The sequence below is a fragment of the Eptesicus fuscus genome, chromosome 10 (assembly GCF_027574615.1).
Source record: "Eptesicus fuscus isolate TK198812 chromosome 10, DD_ASM_mEF_20220401, whole genome shotgun sequence".
Classification (NCBI taxonomy): Eukaryota; Metazoa; Chordata; class Mammalia; order Chiroptera; family Vespertilionidae; genus Eptesicus; species Eptesicus fuscus.
The window spans coordinates 76,885,172-76,903,724 of record NC_072482.1 but is presented as its reverse complement, the minus strand read 5'-3'; the positions used below and the strand labels follow the sequence as shown (position 1 = coordinate 76,903,724).

General features: G+C 38.7%; 1 protein-coding gene across 1 annotated transcript in view; it reads right to left on the bottom strand.

Moving 5' to 3' along the window:
* The window catches only part of MOXD1 (monooxygenase DBH like 1), an 81,631-nt gene that overhangs the window by 22,267 nt on the left and 40,811 nt on the right, over positions 1 to 18,553 (bottom strand). Inside the window, exons 5-7 of the mRNA XM_008140436.3 lie at positions 2,743 to 2,922; positions 2,116 to 2,218; positions 573 to 739 (exon numbers count right to left, since the gene is read on the bottom strand). Coding sequence (XP_008138658.2) covers positions 573 to 739; positions 2,116 to 2,218; positions 2,743 to 2,922 — 450 coding nt within the window. The remainder of the gene's footprint in view (positions 1 to 572; positions 740 to 2,115; positions 2,219 to 2,742; positions 2,923 to 18,553) is intronic.

The window sequence follows — 18,553 nt, the reverse complement described above, 5'->3', positions numbered from 1 at the left end:
CTCCCTTCATTCCGCGCTGCCCCCTGGTGGTCAGTGCACATCATAGCGAGTGATCGAACTCCTGGTCAGTCGAACTCCCAAGGTGTGCTTTTCATATTAGGCTTTTATATATAAAGATGTACTTATCTTGTCCAATATGTATTTTATATTAGTTATTCTTGCTCTTTGGATAAAGAAGGGAAGAAAACTATGAAGCAAAGAAAAGGAGAGAAAATTTGAAAATGGATAATGAAAAAAACAAATAGAGATGAAAGGTGAAGTTGACAAAGGAAACTACACAAATGGAGAAAGAAATTTTAAAGGATAAAGTAAAGTGTCCAATATTAAATAAACAAAGGAGGTGGGGCTAGGAAGGAAAACATGCTGAAAGTTATTCTTGTCTTTAGAATTCTACTCCTGTAGCCTTCAAGATTTAAAAAAGCAATCAAAGGTCTTGCTAGAATGGTAAGTAAATGGTTTTACAGTGTGACAAGAAGAAAAACATTAATAATGAACAAGCATGGAATTTTCCAGTTTTCTAAGAGCATCGATTAATCTGTAAATAGCAGCATATAGATGGATATGAAGCATACCTCTTCCAGGCATTCCAGAGTGCAGTGACCCTCGGACTGGAACTCGGGCATGCCGGGAGGGATGGTGTGGAAGAGGCTTACCCATAGGCCAGCTTCTATCACCCCGGCATCATATTTCCTTATATCTGTTGTGTGAAAAAACCTCAGTCCAGAATTATCTATTAAGCCTGGAACAAGAGCAAATAAATAAAAGTGAGTTTTTGTTCTTAAAAATAATTCCCTATATTCAGTTGAAGTGGTTCATTCATTTTCCCTAAAAATCTCACAAGGAAAAGGAATATAAGCAAAGATTGATGGAAGACAACATTCAGCTTCACAAATGGAAGTTGAAAGTCAAGTTGCCATATTGCCTGCATACCACAGGAGAAATGTTTGTGTTGTCTAGCTGACATATTCCACAATTATCTAACATGAAGACAGAATCCTAAAGTCATTCATTAAAATGTGGAAGAACTCAATAAAAGTCTTATATTGTTTTCAGGTACAGCTCAGTGATATTTACCTAAAGGTGAAAATCACTTGGTCCAGAAACCATCTGCTGATGGAGAAAACTATTAATTGCTAACTTTCTTTATAATGTGTCATCATTCAACAGTTATTCAATCAATATTAATGGAGACTTTATTATGTAAAAAGCACTACAATAAGCATTGTGGAATGAAAGATGAATAATGCACATTCCTTGCTGTGACATACTTATAAGGAGGGAAATTATGAATCCCAAACTTCATAAATCTGTTCCACTAATTTTGAAATTAGTTGACTCCTTCCTGTAGTGGCAACTTACCTACCTATGAGTACTAAATTGACCCTTTGGATCAAATTAGCATATATGTAATTTAATATTAATTGGTATGATTATTTTATTATTTTTCTTTATACTATAATTTCCACAAATGAAAACAGTGTCTGTTTTTCACAAACATTATATCATTAAGCACAGACCCAGCACATAGTTGGTGTTCAGTATTTGCTGAATAATTGCTGAATCAATGTAAAATGAAAACTTTATTATCTTTCAATTTTTGGTCTTGGAAAATTACATAAGTGAATTCAGAAATCAGATGTAAATAATTACTGCTCTTCATTTTGATATCCTATCACACAGTGTTTCTGTATAATTACTTTTTGAGTATACTTATGGTTTCCTATCACATAAAAAAATACTATTTTCTAGTCTGATGAATGGTAGTTTTACATATGTATAGTTAGAAAATGTTTCATAAGTATCCTGTATTTGGAGCTAATTTACATGACAAAGGGGGGAAGGTCTTTTCTTCTGCTTCCTGGTAAGCAGTATGAAAATGATTTTTTAAGATTAGTGACCACAAGGCCCATCTGCCTTGTTCATCACTAGTAATGACTATTGTCGCAGTTTAATTATTAATAGTACCCCCTTTTACTCTAAAAAGTACGCTAATTGGAATCACAAACATATAGGTTAATTCTTTCTAACAATGGATGCTATTTTATTTCAACTCTAAGACAGAAGTTACAAAACTTTGTAAAAATCATAGGTAGAATATATAAAAAGTAAACTCACCTTCCTCATATGTTGGATTGTCAAAATGAACTTCCAGGAGCACATAACGAGGATCTAATGGAGTGCCGAGGGACAACCCAACATGAGGTGGATAGGAAAAAGCCTAAATTAGGAAAATTTCATGAGACAGTGCCCTGTGAAAGTCCCTGACAGTTCTACTCTTCTCACAAATCTACCATTCTCAAAGAGATTTCAACATACCGAAACTCAAACAATCTATAGTTGATAAAATAAAATGGCTTAAGAAAAAAATTACTTTCCTTGGAAAGAAAAATAAGCCACCCTCATATCAAAAATAGTGTATAGAGCCCTGGCCAGTTTTGCTCAGGGGATAGAGCATCAGCCTGCAGACTGAAGGGTCCCGGGTTTTATTCTGGTCAAGGGCACATGCCCGGGGTGGCGGGCTTGATCCCCAGTAGGGAATGTGCAGGAGACAGTCCATCAATGATTCTCTCTCATTATTGATGTTTCTATCTCTCTCCCCTTCTCCCTTCCTCTCTGAAATCAATAAAAATATATATTTAAAAAATAATAGTGTATAAAGCTTTAATTATAAGTATATATTGGAATCATAGGGGAAAAAATGATCACTTAAGTGTGTTACATCTCATTAATCATTAACCCCACCTCTCCACCAATGGCCCAGGCAAAAATCACGGTCTCGCAGGTGTGGAAGGCATCGGGCATGTTAGGGTGGTAGCACTCATGGCCGTAGTCCAGAACGCTGTCGTTCAAGTTGCTGTTGCACTGATAGAGCAGGATGTGATGGACCAGACTCTCATGGCCTCTCTGTATCACTGGCTCAACCTACACATGCACAAAGCAGAGGGAGGATGGGATAAATTAAATCTGTAATACTACCAACAGTAAAAAGTATATTCCATTTGCAACAGCATGGATGGAACTGGAGAGCATTATGTTAAGTGAAATAAACCAGTCAAAGAAAGATAAATATCACATGATCTCACTCATTTATGGAATATAATGAACAACATAAACTGATGAAAAAAAAACAGATCCAGAGACAGAGAAGCATCAATCAGACCGTCAAACCTCAGAGGGAAGTTAGGGGAGGGTGGGGATAAGGGGGAGAGATCAACCAAAGGACTTGTATGCATGCATATAAGCCTAATCAATGGACACAGACAACAGGGGGGTGAGGGCATGAGTGGGCGGTGGGGGGCAATGGGGGGATAAGGACACATATATAATACCTTAATCAATAAAATAATAATAATAATAAAGTAATAAAAAAGTATATGGAAACTCTCTGTACTTTCTGTGTAATTTTCTGTAAACCTAAGCTCTAAGAAATAAAGTCTATTAATTAAACAAAAAATAAATAAATAAATCTGCCTACCACACCACACAAGCATCAAACTAGCATAAATGATTATCAGTTTTCAAGAAATGGTTTTCTCAAGCATGTAAAGGTTATGTGGTTCAGGTATAATTTGTTGTGAAGATGATGATGATGATGATGATGATGATGATGATGATGATGATGACAATCATGGCAACAGCACAGAGGAGATAACCGTTTGTCCAAGAATCATAGGACTTGATTCATCTGTTGTTCTTTAACTCACTTTTGTTTCCCTTGCCATTCTGCATAACAGATGTTTCAAAACTTGCTTTCCCTCATCTAGGTTATACTTTTTCCTGGCTCTTCTTCAAGTAGAAAAAAAAAAAAAAAATCAAGGCTCTATAGGCATAAACTGCCTCAGCCTCCCTCTCTCCCACCTCAAAATGTTGTCTTCACTAATCCCTACTAGAGGTGATAGATGATATCTCATTCACCTATTTATCTATCTATCTTTCTGATGCTGAGCATAGAGCTGGACACAAAGTAAAGCTCAATAATGGATATTTTCATTTTAGGATTTAGAAACAAATTCTATTTTCTCTAATAGTAAAGTTAGAATTTGGGAGAGAGGAAAAAGAAAACATTGTAGTGATGTGCTCCTGTGATACCTCTCGAAATAGAATAGGGGAGGTAGAAACCAGTGAAAATAGAATAAGCTGAAGCTAGGCCTCATGGTGAAAGCACGGTCCATGAGAGCAGGCTCCTTCCATCCTCCCTTCTGTGAGTTCCCTTCATAACACTCTTCCACTGCAGTCCAGGAGCTGAGAGAGAGCTAAACATATCCTCACATCACAAAGAGCCTTATATCCAGAGCAAGTGTGTGACCCTGTACTTAGCCTAGCTGGGTCATTGGTGTTGCCATCGGTCACATGGTTCTTTAAACCTCCTGTTTATCTGACACAGAATCCCTGATGTGCTCCTAAATTTCCAAAAGGTTAGCTGTGTTAGGGCTCATCCACATTTATGCTTTTAGCCGCCACTACTCAAATGCAGGTAATGCATTTTGAAACTCTTGCTTGTTCTCTGCTTCAGATATTCATGCAAAGATGAAGTGTTTTCAGCTATTTTCTCCTAAGGCTTTCCATTTTTATTTTCTACAGAATTTTACCATTTTTAAAAAATAGTAAAATCTAAGCAGCAGAAGAGGGAAATGGTAGAGGGAAATAGTAGGTAGAGATCTGAATAGGCAGTCAGGGACTTGAGTTTTTAAATTCAACTTTATTTTGTGTTGCAAGTGAGTCATGCCTTACTTACCATATGCACATTTTTAACATCACATACACAGAAATGACATTGCACATGGCTTTGTCTGCACTTGTCTTTAAAACACTGTGTGCCCTGAAGGCAGAAACAATTTTTTTTTTTTTGCTTGGAAATGACAGTTATGATTCAAGCATGGTTGCATAATATACAATGATTACACAAAAGGGTAACCCAGAATGTCTATTAGATTTTAGTTTCCGCATGTAGTTTAAGCTTTCTTGTGAGACTTGGTTTATTTGGGAACCTCAGTACTCCAAGGGGGACAGGGCACTGCTAATATGTACACAGTAAAATATTTAGGCACATGCGAGCTTTTTGCTAAGTCTCTTACAAGTTCAGGAAGAACCTGTAGGTTGTACTGAGCTCTACAAAGTAGGTCTTGGAAAGGAGTTGTTAGGACAAAATAGTTCGCTGTTGCCAAGGCACCCACAGAAACTAGTAGCCTTCATTGAAGCATAGCAAGAGTGAGCTAAGAGTGTGCATGCAGAAATGTGAGGATGGGTGTTGCCTGGCATAAACGTGCTTAAAAAATGGGCGAGGAACCTGAATAGGCACTTTTTCAAAGAGGACTTACAGATGGCCAATAGGCATATGAAAAGATGCTCAATATCACTAATCATTAGAGAAATGCAAATTTAAAGCACAATGAGATACTACATCACACCTGTCAGAATGGCTACCATCAATAAATCAACCAACAAGTACTGGCGAGAATGTGGAGAAAAGAGAACCCTTGTGCACTGTTGGTGGGAATGCAGATTGGTGTAGCCACTGTGGAAAGCAGTACAGAGTTACCTCAAAAAATTAAAAATGGAACCACCTTATGACCCAACGATTCCACTACTGGAAATTTAACCTAAGAAACTCAAAACACTAATTCGAATTAATATATGCATCCCTATGTTCATTGCAGTGTTATCTACAATAACCAAGATTTGGAAGCAGCCCAAGCACCCATCAGCAGATGAGTGGATAAAAAAGCACCCATCAGCAGATGAGTGGATAAAAAAAGCTATGATACGTTTGCACAGTGGAATGCTACTTGGCCATAAAAAGAAGGAAATCTTACCCTTTGCAATAGCATGGATGGACCTGGAGAGCATTATGCTAAGTGAAATAAGCCAGTGAGAGAAAGACAAGTACCATATAATTTCACTCATATGTGGAATCTAATGAACAAAATGAACTAAGAAGACAAACAGTGACAGACTCATAGAAGACAGGGTGACAGCTGTTGGGGGGTGGGGACAGGCAAGCAGAAGGAGAGAGATTAAAAAAAAGAGAAAATTCATGGACATGAATAACAGTGTGGTGATTTCCAGGGGGAAAAGGGGAGGAAAATGGAGGAGGTTATAGAGGGCTAAATGGTAATGTATGGAGACTTGACTTGGGGTGTTGAACACACAATACAGTGTACAGATGATGTGTTGTAGAATTGTGCACCTGAAACCTATATAATTTTGTTAATCAATGTCCCCCCCCAGTAAATTCAAAGAAAAAAAAGATGCCTCAAATAAACTTCTTCTTCTTTTTTTTTAGAGAAAAGCTTCTCTTATTCATGAAAGATGGAGAAAACATAGATGAAATGTTCCATAAACACCAATAAAGAGGAAAAAAGTATTCTGTCCCTATTACGTTACTCTGGCTTCATCTCTTTTCTCTCATTACTCTGAATGACAGCTTGAATTTCACTGAACAATCATAATACAATGCTTGAAGATTAACATATACCATAGCTGCAAAATTAATACTTATTCATCTCAGCCCCAGGTAAAAAACTGCAAAAATACAAAGCAAACTTACATGTAATGACAGTGCAAGATAAGAGCTTCAACACCCTTTATAAGATCGTGCTAATTCTTTTAACTGTAAAGAACTGAATAGAAGAGTAAATAAATTAAAGAGTAAATAAATTAAATTACATTTATATAAGAAACTATCTTAAGTGTTATCTAAACTTGCATATATAGAGTTCAAATGTGTAAGACAAGCTATTTAATTTTGATTTATATAAATGCAAAAATAGTAAATATATTTGGGAGAAAAAGAAGCTTTCACTAAGTACCAACATAATGGACTAAATCAACCAGATTGCATATAAAAGAGTTTCTTTGAAAAGTTCCATTAAAAGTAAGAGGCAGAAGTAACCTTATTAAATAAGAGGCATCCAATCCCACAGAGCTTCCTTCCATGCCTACAGTCTGGGGATGCCAGTGGATCACTCCCAGTCCCCAAATGATGGCTGTTAGTTACCTTCTGCTTCCTCAGCCAGTTCCACAAACATCGGAAGCAGTCCTGGCCCTGCGTGATATTCTTCTTCAGCTCAAGTAACGTTGAGCACTGTCTGAGGAAGGAGAGGTTGGCACACACGTGCTCCCAACACATCCTACTCGTTGGCTGCATGCAGGTATTAAACACTATTCTTTCTTGTCTATTCGGTAACTGTCCGTGGGAAACAGACTTTTCCTTTCACATCACTGTGGTGTTTGAAACAATGGCGCAGCTATGCATTTTTGTATTAAAAATATTTCTGAGAAAAATAAGGCTGCAACAAATCCTTGCTATAAGGAGCAGCACTTGGCTCACTTCGCAGATGTCACATTATTATCACAAGCAAGTATGAATGCCAAGGGCGACCTCTATTCAAAAAATACTAAACTTACAGAAATTGTCAAAGAAGGTATGGCAACATAAAGTATATAAATATAGATAAACTGGTCTTTCTGAGGCTGAAATGCATATTTAAATTTTGTTTTAGGCTGCCTCTAGGATTGCAGAAGAAATAAAAACCAATGAATATAAAGCAGTGCATGTGGAAGTGGGTGTCAATGACACAAACACCTGATGACATATTAAAGCAGGTTACTCATCACTGTGTTCTTGATCACGTAAGTGGGATTTACAGACCCATCTTCATATGCAATAGACGCCAGGCGAGGATGGCCTGGTGGCTGGAGCTTAGCTATTAACCTCGGTGCATAGTAAAGGAACAGCCCAGGAAACAAAACACAGATGAAAGGAGAGAAAAGAAGAGCTGCTAAGCATAGCCACGGCCAAGGTGGAAATTAACAGTGACCATAAAACTGAGCCTGGAAAGTGAAAAGCTCCAATATGTATGCTGTTCCCTGGGACCCGTCCTCTTCTCTTACCCTCTTTATCCAGGTCGAATGTGTCTAGCACACTCACTGCAACACAAACCCTGCTTAATAACTGTTTATTGAATGGAAGTGAGTAAATAATCCCCTTTCTCTGAAGCCTTCATCAATATGCCGAGTCATCAAATTCAAATTAATTCCTTTCTTGATTGTCTCAATTCCTTAGACTGACCCAGCGTTGCACTTCAGCAACCCCACTGTCACTGTCCCACCCGGGGCTACACTCCCTCTGAAACCCTCTTTCCGTCCCGCTTCCCTGCTCTTTTAGTTCTTTCACCCCTTCCAGTCACTCAACCCACCACTTTTTCCCAGGAGACAACTTGAACTACCTACTCACCAGGTCCTCACAATTGACCCAGGTGCTCACAACTGTCAATCAGTCCTGTAATCTGCCCCTTCTGAAGGGATACTGAAGATACTTTCACAACCATTCATATAAGACCTCAAAATTCCTGACTCATACCTTTGCCTCCATGCATCAGTCTTTCTTTCTTTTGCTCTGCATTCTGCTCTTTGGCTATGAATAGGCATAACCTGTTTGGTGCAGGGTACAATTTCCAGGGAATGGAAGAACTTTGTTCCCATTGCAAGCCTTTACAAATCTGTACCTACTTCCTAATAATGAATCAATTATTTTGGTGAGAGAGGAAGGAATGTCTATCTACTCTAGCTACATGAGACTAGTTGGGTCCGCAGGTCAATGCTCTAAACACTGAGCCAAACCAGCCAGTGCCAAATATGTACATTTTATACCTAGGTCATAATGGTCCCTCCATTTGTTTGTCTCATGAACTTATCACAAATATCCATGCTCCCCTTTAAGTGATTGAGATGAAGTAGGTTTCATTATCTATAGCTAAATACATGTGTACTAGTATTTTGCTTTTGTTTTTATTTTGTAGAACAAAAAGGGGGAAAATCCCGTTCTTGACTTATTTAAATACACTAAGCTCAGCGTGAGAAAAACAGGAGGTTATTAGAGGTCTTACAAATAATTTCCCTATACTTATTTTCCCAGGTCTACCCATTTAAGATGGTGCTTGTTGAGACATGAGTGGAACATAGCTCTCTACAAACATCTTGCAATTCAATAACTTGAAGTTAAAACAGAAGAAGAGAAGCGATGGGTGGACTCTGTAATGAGCTGGAAATTTTGTAAATTCCCATCACTTTTATTCCTGTCTGTTCTTGTTCCTGGCATCAGGCTTTACACAGTCACCTGAGGCACAGGTTGCTGTCCAAGTAAGAGCCAGTAAACCATCTCCGACAGAGGTTATCCAAAGAGCAGCTGGCTCATAAAGAGATGCTGCCTCGGAGACATTTCAGCCAGAACTAGCAGTGTGGACAGATGATTATAAGACCATGCTGATGTATAGCAGGGTAGGGGTATCCAATTTATAAGAAGCAATCAAATTGAGTAAAAGAATGAGTGTCCCACAGCTAATCCACTCTGAAAAAAGTCAGGTTCCAAGTAAAACCTGACTTGCTGATTTGATGTCAGGGGCCACAGCTTGAGTGGATTTGGCAGCTACAGGTCAGGATATGATGGTCAAGTGGGATAGAAATGAAGAAAAGGAATGAAGAAACGGGGAGAACTGGGAGGGAGTTCATTATGCTGGGAAATAATTAACCCCCTGCTGCAACCCTGAGTTTTCCTGGGAGGTACCATCCACAAGCATGAGCAGGCCCTGCCAGCCATATTGACCAGTTCAGGGATGGGGTCCCAGCACAAGGATCTTTTCTTGGGATTTTCAAACTATGAAAACAAAAATAAAACAAAACAAAAAAAAAATCACCCTCCAGAAGCTGGAGACTGTAGAAGCCAGTGTGTAGTGAGATACAAGACAGCACACAGAAAAATTCCAAAGACAAGACAAGACAGTCCTGGCAGGGTTTGAGCACCTAAGTTGTCTCTGAAGCCAGCTGCATCTGCCATTCTGTGGCTTGTTTAATCAATCTTTCCTCTTCTGTCATTAGTCAATACATCCCTTTCTATGCCCTTAGCTAGATCAGGTTGGGTTTCTGTTACTTGCAACCAAGAGCCCTCACTAATACCCAAACACGAGTAACTACCTAATCAATTCATCAAGCTGTATGTGCGATCTGAAATTACCCATGTTTTTCCTCAGGAAATTTGCCATATAAAACAGCTTTTGTTTTACTCGTCCATCTTAATTGGATCTGGATGAGTTAGTAACAACATTACTTCAATAAATGCCCTTGAAAAGCAATACGGGGCAAGGCGGGAAATCACCCCCTTTCACCCACACAAATGTCTTTCTCCCAGGCTTATGGATTCCTGAAGTTCCATTATAGGTACATAGTATTAATGCTGTTTTCTTTACAAATACGCAAGGACCGTCGAGAGAGGTAAAACATTATGACTTACAGTCATTTATTTGAAATGTAAGTTAATTTGGTTCTTTTGCTGAACACGTCAAGAATAGAAAAACAAACAGAACAGAACAGCAAATGATGCTTACGAAAGTGTATAACACAGTATGCTTACTGTATATATTGTTCTTTGAATTTTTAACAGACTACTCATGAACTCTAAGGTGGCTTCTGGGACTATTTTAACAAACACATTAATTTTCAGTTAACTGAGATATTCAGTGAACTGGAGATCACCTAGATACTCTTAAGAAATTTTAAATTAACACCTATATGGCCAGAAAGGAGTAGTGGAAAGACCAGGCAGTCAGGAGACCTCGTTCACTTCTTAGCTGTGTCACTAACCAGCGGTGTGATGTGACCTCTAGCAAGTCCCATCCCACCAGCTCTTACTTTCCATCAGTCTCTAATCCTCAAAACAACCTTATGAACTTATTTATTATACTTATTTATTATGCAGAAAATTAAACACATGTAAGTGAAGAAACTTGCCCGAGTGTCAGAGGCCAGATTCTGGCCTCTGGTGGCACTGGCTCAGGAGTCAGTGCTCCTAACCACACACTGACACAGGCGTATCTTTCCTGACAGGATCGTAGGAGGGGCAGTGCCAGTGCTCCAACAAGATCACTTCAGGTCCCTTTAAACTTTTCTGTGTACCCATACTTCTAATCACTTGCACCTGTGACTCTCCTCAGAGGCCTGATCTTGAGCTCACCTTGCAGAGAGTAAGAGGTACTAGAAAATGTATATTCCTCTGGGGAAGAGGAAAGGTAAGGGAGTATGAATGTCCAGTGATCTTATGTCAGAGGAGGCAAATTCTAAACATATTTTATGTTCTCCATGGGTGCTACGGACTGAATATTTGTGTCCACCCAAAAAAAATTTGTATTGAAATTCTAACCCTCAAGGTGATGGTATTAGAAGATGAAGCCAGTGGTAGGGCATGAAGGCAGATCCCTCATAAGTGGGGTTAGTATCATTACAAAAGAGAGTCCAGAGAGCTCCCTCACCCCTTCTACCATGTGAGGACCCGGTGAGAAGACAGCCATCGATGAAGAAGCAGTCCTCACTTGACACCAAATCTGCAGGTGCCTTGATCTTGGACCCCAGTCTCCAGAACTCTGAGAAATCAATTTCTGTAGTTTATAAGCCAAGTCTGTCCTACTCAGTTTTAGCAGCCTGAACAGACTAAGACAATGAGATTAGATTGAAGCCGAAACTACCATGCCATCACACCCTTGCTCTACATTGTTCCCTTCCCTGGCCTTTCCCTCCCCACAAGTATTTTCTCCTGGCACTTCCTTAATCAATCATTTGTACATAAATCCTTGTCTCAAGGGACGGTATCTGGGAACCCAACCTGAGACAAGTAACTTCATGAAAAAGCATTTTTTAATGACATTTTCTTGGGTTTCAATCTTGCTCCATTTCATTCATTCATTCACTCACTCATTTAAGCATTTATATGTTCTCAACAAATATATCTGCAAATATCATTATTACAAGTTGGATTCTGGATTTATTAATACATTTTTGTAGCACTGTGTGCATATAGATAACAAACATGTTTAGACAAGTAATCCATTCACAAGTTCTAGTGTTTAAAAAATCTAATTTTAAGGTGTGAATGTTACATTCAGACAAAAAAAATATTGCCATGATCAAATGTTTTATTGCCAAACATGAAATATATATTTATGTGTGCCATGTCAATTTATTTCAGATTTGATTTTCAAATTTGTATGTATAAGACTAAGATGTATTTTCCCTAGAAATCTTTTCCTGAAATATGACCCTTCCTCCAAAAGAAATTTAGCTACATTGACACTTCTTATGCGTGTGTACAATTCTAAATATCTCCTTATCGTTTTGATCTGAAAATCTTCTCTCTCAGTAAATGTCATTCATTCATGCACTCAACTAACAAACAAAAAACAAAACAAACAGTAACACCTATATATCTACCTACAATGTGTTCTTTGTTAGGTGCCAAGGGAGGAAGTAAAAATGCATCCACCTGACAGTCATACAGTTCATATTCTAGAAGAGTAGAAAAGCTAAAGCCGGAGAATGGTAGTTTCTGGTCGCCTTTCAGCATCAATTCCCCTAGAAAGCTTTCCTACCAGGATCCCAAATTTCTTAGTCGTATCATTTGACTAAGCATGATTCCCCCTTTTCTTGATTGGCCTAAACCCATCGATGTGAGTCCATTCTTGACATGAACTTAAATTGGTCCAATCACAGGACTTTTATGTGGTGGCTCACAGGAGAGCTGTCCTCTCCTGGCCCCTGGATGTGAAAGAGAGTTGGGGCTGCCATTTCTCTACCATGAGAGAAGACAAATTAATGGTGAAGAAAACACAATGTGAAGGGCAAAGCTGAAAATGAACTTGCAGCTCTTGAAATATGTAAACCTCTAGACAAATGGATTTGTTTGAAATAAACCCAAGCAACACTCAGGTGAAATAAAAATGGGTTTGATGCTGATAGTAATTACCAACAATTATCTTCTTTAGTCACCTTTTGCTTCTTTCATCTCTTTAGACAAATAATGAAAACTGAGATAAGTACCCAAATTTAGATCATGTTAAAAGCTTTGTTATTTCAGACTTTTGAAAATAATATAAAAAGGAGTTCCCAAAAGAATAAATACCTAAGTTCTATAATGTGTTTCAAAACTGAATTTTTTTCTTGAGAACACTGACTATTTAGAACATGCCAAAGCAATATGACTCATTCTGTTTCATACTTTTCACCTTCAAAATGTCCTCAGGTTACTCTCCAGTCATAGCAATCAACTAGTCCACACCTCCTATTCATCCTACCTGAATCATACTAAGAGCCACCTGCTTATCTTCTTGGGTGTTTAGATGCTCCATTTGGACAATACTCCATATTCCAAACAGACAACTTCCCCAAATCAGCACTTTTCACCTTGTTAATCTGACTGGTAATATTTAATGGCTCCACACCACACATCCTGTAGTTGATCAAGTTCATACTTTTTTCTGAGACTCAGGACCCCCTGCCACTGGCTGTGTGTAACCTACACAGTCCCATATGCATGAATTCTCAGTCACGGGGATCCCTTCCCTTTATGCACCATGTTCAGTCTGACCTCCATGATTTCCTTCACACTGTTTCTCCACCCAATACATCCTCTTATTCAACTTTGCTTATTAAAATCCTACTCATTCTTGAAAGCCCAGGTTTTGTTTTCACTGGATGCCCTCTCTGATTATTTTGGCTCACATTTGCCTTGCTTCTCTGAACTTCTTTCAGGAGGCAGTACTATGTGGTAGCTTGAAACCACAGACTTGGTTTGGAATCCAACCTCTGGTGCTCACAAGCTGTGTGACCTGAGGCAAATTGCTTAACCTTACTGAAACTCTGTTGTTCTTTAAAATTTATAAGATGGAAATACAAATCAACTCAATCTATTATAAAAAATAAAGGAGAAAATGTGTCCAGCATGTAATAATTTATAGTAAGCAGTTGAAAACTATACTTAGTTCTATACAAGTTAGCACATATATATTTTTTATTGAACGCAATTATTTCATATGTGAATTTTTTTCTCCTTAATTAGAATAGTAACTCATTGTTTCACCACTTGCTGACAACTCATTATACGAAGCAGACTTTTTCAAAGCCTTTATTATTTATGTGTTATAATTAGGAATATAGAATATCAAGACTAGATCTTGCTCATTATTCTTTGGCATGCTATTGCTTACATCTTTATAGTTGCAAGTTGTTTTTAAATTAAAAATTGAATTATTTTTGCCCAGCCTCGGTGGCTCAGTGGTTGAGCGTCAACCTAGGAACCAAGAGGTCAAAGTTTGATTCCTGGTCAGGGCATATGCCTGGGTTTCGGGCTCAATCAGTAGACAACCAATCAATGATTCTCTCTCATCATTGATCTCTCTCTCTCTCTCTCTCTCTCTCTCTCTCTCTCTCTCTCTCTCTCCCCTCTCTGAAATCAATAAAAATATATATTAAAAATTTCAATTCTTTTTAAGGTTAACCTGCATGTCAAAATCTGGTAACTCGTGGCATTAGAAGTACATACAGTTCAAAAGCATATAAAGTATGCATGACTTTGCTGTTTCATACTGCAGAGAAATGGTTCAGAGAACTTCCCCAATAGTTTTATTGGTCACATGCTCTTTAATCCAACAACACCTACCTCAAAGGCGTGAGTATATCTGGATTTCTGCCAGTCCTATGCAAGGTACAGAGGCTGCATGGACCAACATGTTTTATGGAGAATAAAAACTGCAGAAATGGGAAACATCTTACAGGATTATTGTTCCACATCTCAGAATAACAGGCAAGACAGACTGTGCAGTAAAATGCCTGCACACTTCAACTTCATTTTATGTGACCCATTCTCCTATCCTAGAGAAGTGATATAAAAGTTAATAGAGAAAAGAATTAGAAGCAACACTCTGCTGAGCTAAGAAAAGTAAATACTAAATTACCAAAACAGTGGAGAAAATATTTGCAATATTTTTGTCAAACAAAGGGCTAATACCCTTACTACAAAAAACCAACAGTGAAAATGGACAAAGTATATGAACAAAAAGCTCATAGCAAAGAGATTACAGAAAAAAGGATGTTAAAAGTCATTCATAATCAAATAAATGAAAATGAAAAGGACTTGCATTTTTCCACTTATCAGATTGACATTTTAAAAGTTTGTTAATAGGCAATGTTTGAGATTGTTATGGATGAAGATTGGATCCCTCAGATTAATATATTGAATTCCCAACCATTTACAAGCCAAGAGAAGAGACCTCAAAATGAAACATATCTTACTGGCACGTTGAGCTTGGACTTCCCAGCCTCCAAAACCATGGGAAATAAATTTCTGTTTAGAGCCACCTAGTCTTTGGGATTTTGTTACGGCAGCCTAAGCAAACTAACATAGAGAGAAAGTATGTATTGGCATAAAACTTGAAATTAAGGGGTGCTGATTAAATTATGTTTACATTCAGATAATGGACTACCACACAATCATAAAAGAATAAGATAGATCTATACATAATGAAGTACAACATTTTCCAAGAGATACTGCTAAGTAAAAGGAAGTATCAAAATATATAGTGTAACCCTAATGGGAATATGTTTATGGGAAGTGAAATGTGAGTGCTATTAGTTAGAGATATTTGCTTTTCACTTTGTGGCTGTCTATATTTGAATTTTTTTTACAGTGAAAAAATATTAATTTTAGAATATATTTTTAAATTCTGGTTTCATCACTTACTAGTTGACTGGCCCCTGACAAGTTAATTAAACATATGAGTCTCTGTTTCCTATCTCACAGTGTGATCTTGAGAATTACATGAGATATTGGAAAATCCCAAACAGTGCTTGGTATATATGAAGCATTCATCAAATATACTTCTTCTATTTCCCATCTATAATGATGCTATCTTACTTAATTTTATAATACAGTCTCCAAAACCTTTGACATTTTTATTTCCCTATATAGTGTAACATGATCTCTTTTCTTTCATAATATGTTAAATTAAAATTTGTTATTTAGAGCAATCATTGACCAAGATGGATTTGGGACTAGGTTTCCAGAACAACATGTTGTTATCCTGAAAACTCAATTATATCCTCTGAGTTTTTAGGCCCTTAGAATAGTTTTAAACGTTTTCTTCCCAAACTGCTCTCAAGACTTCACAGCCAATGGAATGGCAATGTCACCACGTGTGGCTTTACCCCTGAGCAGCACAGCTCCTGCTGGGAGGGTCCCAGCAATGACACCCAGACCTTTCCTTGGTTCTGCATCAAACATTTTCTCTCTCTGGATTGTTTTTTGCTTTTTTTGGTCTCCTTTGAAGTTACAGTCTGCTTTTGTTGTTGTTGTGTATGAGGTTCTTCTTTTTTTTTATGGTTTAAAGGCCTAATAATTCCATCTATGAAAGGACAGAAACTCAATTACTAACAGATGATCCTCATGATAAAACTCCACAGCCCCAAATTCGAGGAAAGAAAAAAATAGTTTTTAATTTAGCCCAATACCACTTACATATAAAAATAGCCAATTTAATCTTGCCTATTTTAAAACTAACTTTATAAAACTTATTTTCACATCCTGAAACTTCTAGTGCCTGTGTTTACATATAATTTATCATAATAATTTTGGCAGTTTAAAATGAAGCATGTTACTTTAGCATTTATTCATCATAATTTAAGAGTTGTATTTCCTGATGAAATTTAATAAATGGGCCATCTTCTTTTTCTTCTGAGAGAAGGAAAGTAATCATTCTCTAAGCCACAACATAGCATTGCTTTAGAACTGGTAACAAACCCAGGTCTTCAAATCATAATTTACTTCACCAAATTCTGTATCCTTCGATGAAGTGTCTACAAGTAGCACAGCAAAACTATTCTGTTCAGTCCTTGAATTAGACACCTAATCCACAGTGCCACAAGTTCAAAGTTCATTAGTTCCAGGGATAAGTTAGATGTTTCTGAACATTGTTTACAACTCACCATCATTGACTTGAGTCTAGATTTGAGTCATTCATTTAACAAACATTCAGTAAGCAGTACTGTTAGGAACTGTGCCCAGGGCTGAAGACCCAAGGCTGAGCGGGGCACAAGTGTAAGGGGGCTTAAGTTTTATGGTCAGGTAGAAAGATGAGTCCCATGGAAAATGTAGGGGTGCTATGGTATCAATAATAGCTACCATTTGTATTTATATGTACCATGCCCGTTACACATGCTATTACATTTCATTTCATCTCATCTTTATACACTCCTAAAGCAGGTATCACTGCCTTCTTTTCACAGACAAGAAAATTGAAACACAGTTAAGTACACTGAGCATACTCACACAGCTGCGAGTAGCAGACTTGAGTTTGCACTTACGGCTAACTGGCTTCAGTCCCATTCTCTGGGCAACTTTCTTATCTGTACCAGCTATCGTGGGAGTGTAAAAATGGGAGGTATGATTAAAAAAGGATTGGAATAAGGCTCAAAATAACTTGGCACTTTAATGATATAGTGTTTTTACGGGAGTTTTGCCCTCTGGTTGGAAAAGGAATGATAAAGAGATGAGAAAAACTATGCTTGATCTCACAGAATTTGTGACTAACCATTACTCCAATTAAGAAATACTGTCTTTTAGCGCTGCCCACATGGCTCAGTGGTTGAGCGTCGACCTATGGTTCAATTCCCAGTTAGGGCACATGCCCGAGTTGCAGGCTCAATCCCCAAGATTGCAGGAGGCAGCTGATCAATGATTCTCTCTCATCATTGATATTTCTAACTCTCTCTCCTTCTCCCTTCCTCTCTGAAATCAATAAAAATAAATTTTTTAAAATTTATATATATAAAAAAATAAATAATGTCTTTTATACTTCAGGAAAGTTAAACAAATAAATGAATACTAGTAGATGGCTTTTGTAATTCTATCTCCACTCTTTTTATCTGTATATTTAAACACTAAGCGGCACAGTGCATGAATTCATGCATGGGTGGGGTCCAGCCGGCCCAGCCCCAAGCAGGGTGGATCAGGGCTAGGCCTGTTGGGAGGAGGAGATGGCGGGAGGTTGGCCGACTGGCCCGCCCTGATAGGGGCCCAATTAGGGCTGGGATGACTGGGAGGAGGGGCAGAGGGCAATTGGCCAGCAGGCCCTGCCCCCAATTGGGGCTGGGGGCAATTGGGGGTGGGGCCAGCCATGGGGAGGGGCTGGCAGTAGGTCGGCCAGCCCCTCCCCTGAATGGAGTGGGGGTTGCTGATCGGGGCCAGTGGCCTGGGGGAGGGGCTATGGGTGGTTGGCCGGCTGGCCCTGTCCCTGATTGGGGTGGGGTGGCTGATCTGGGGTGGGGCCAGATGGGGGAGGGGCTTCAGGAGGTTGGCTGACTGGCCCCGCCCCCTATTGGGGTGGGAGGGTGATCAGGGGTGGGTCTAGCCAGTGGGAAGGGCGTTTGGCTGGCCGGCCCCACCCTTGATCGAGGTGGGAGAGTCTGATCAGGGGCGGGCAGGCCAGGGGGAGGGGCTGTGGGAGGTTGGCCGGCCAGCCCCACCCCCTGATCAGGCAGGTTCGCTGGCCACAGTGGGTGTCATAGCGACCGGTTGTTCCGGTCATTACGGTGTTATGGTCACTGGCTTTTTATATATATAGATGAGGCCTCCATAAAAAGAAGACCTCATTTGTAAGGCAATTCCATGAAAAAGTGCAAACAATAAACTGAACTCTGTCTGAGGCTATGACTGAGTTAAACCCTGGTCTTCTGT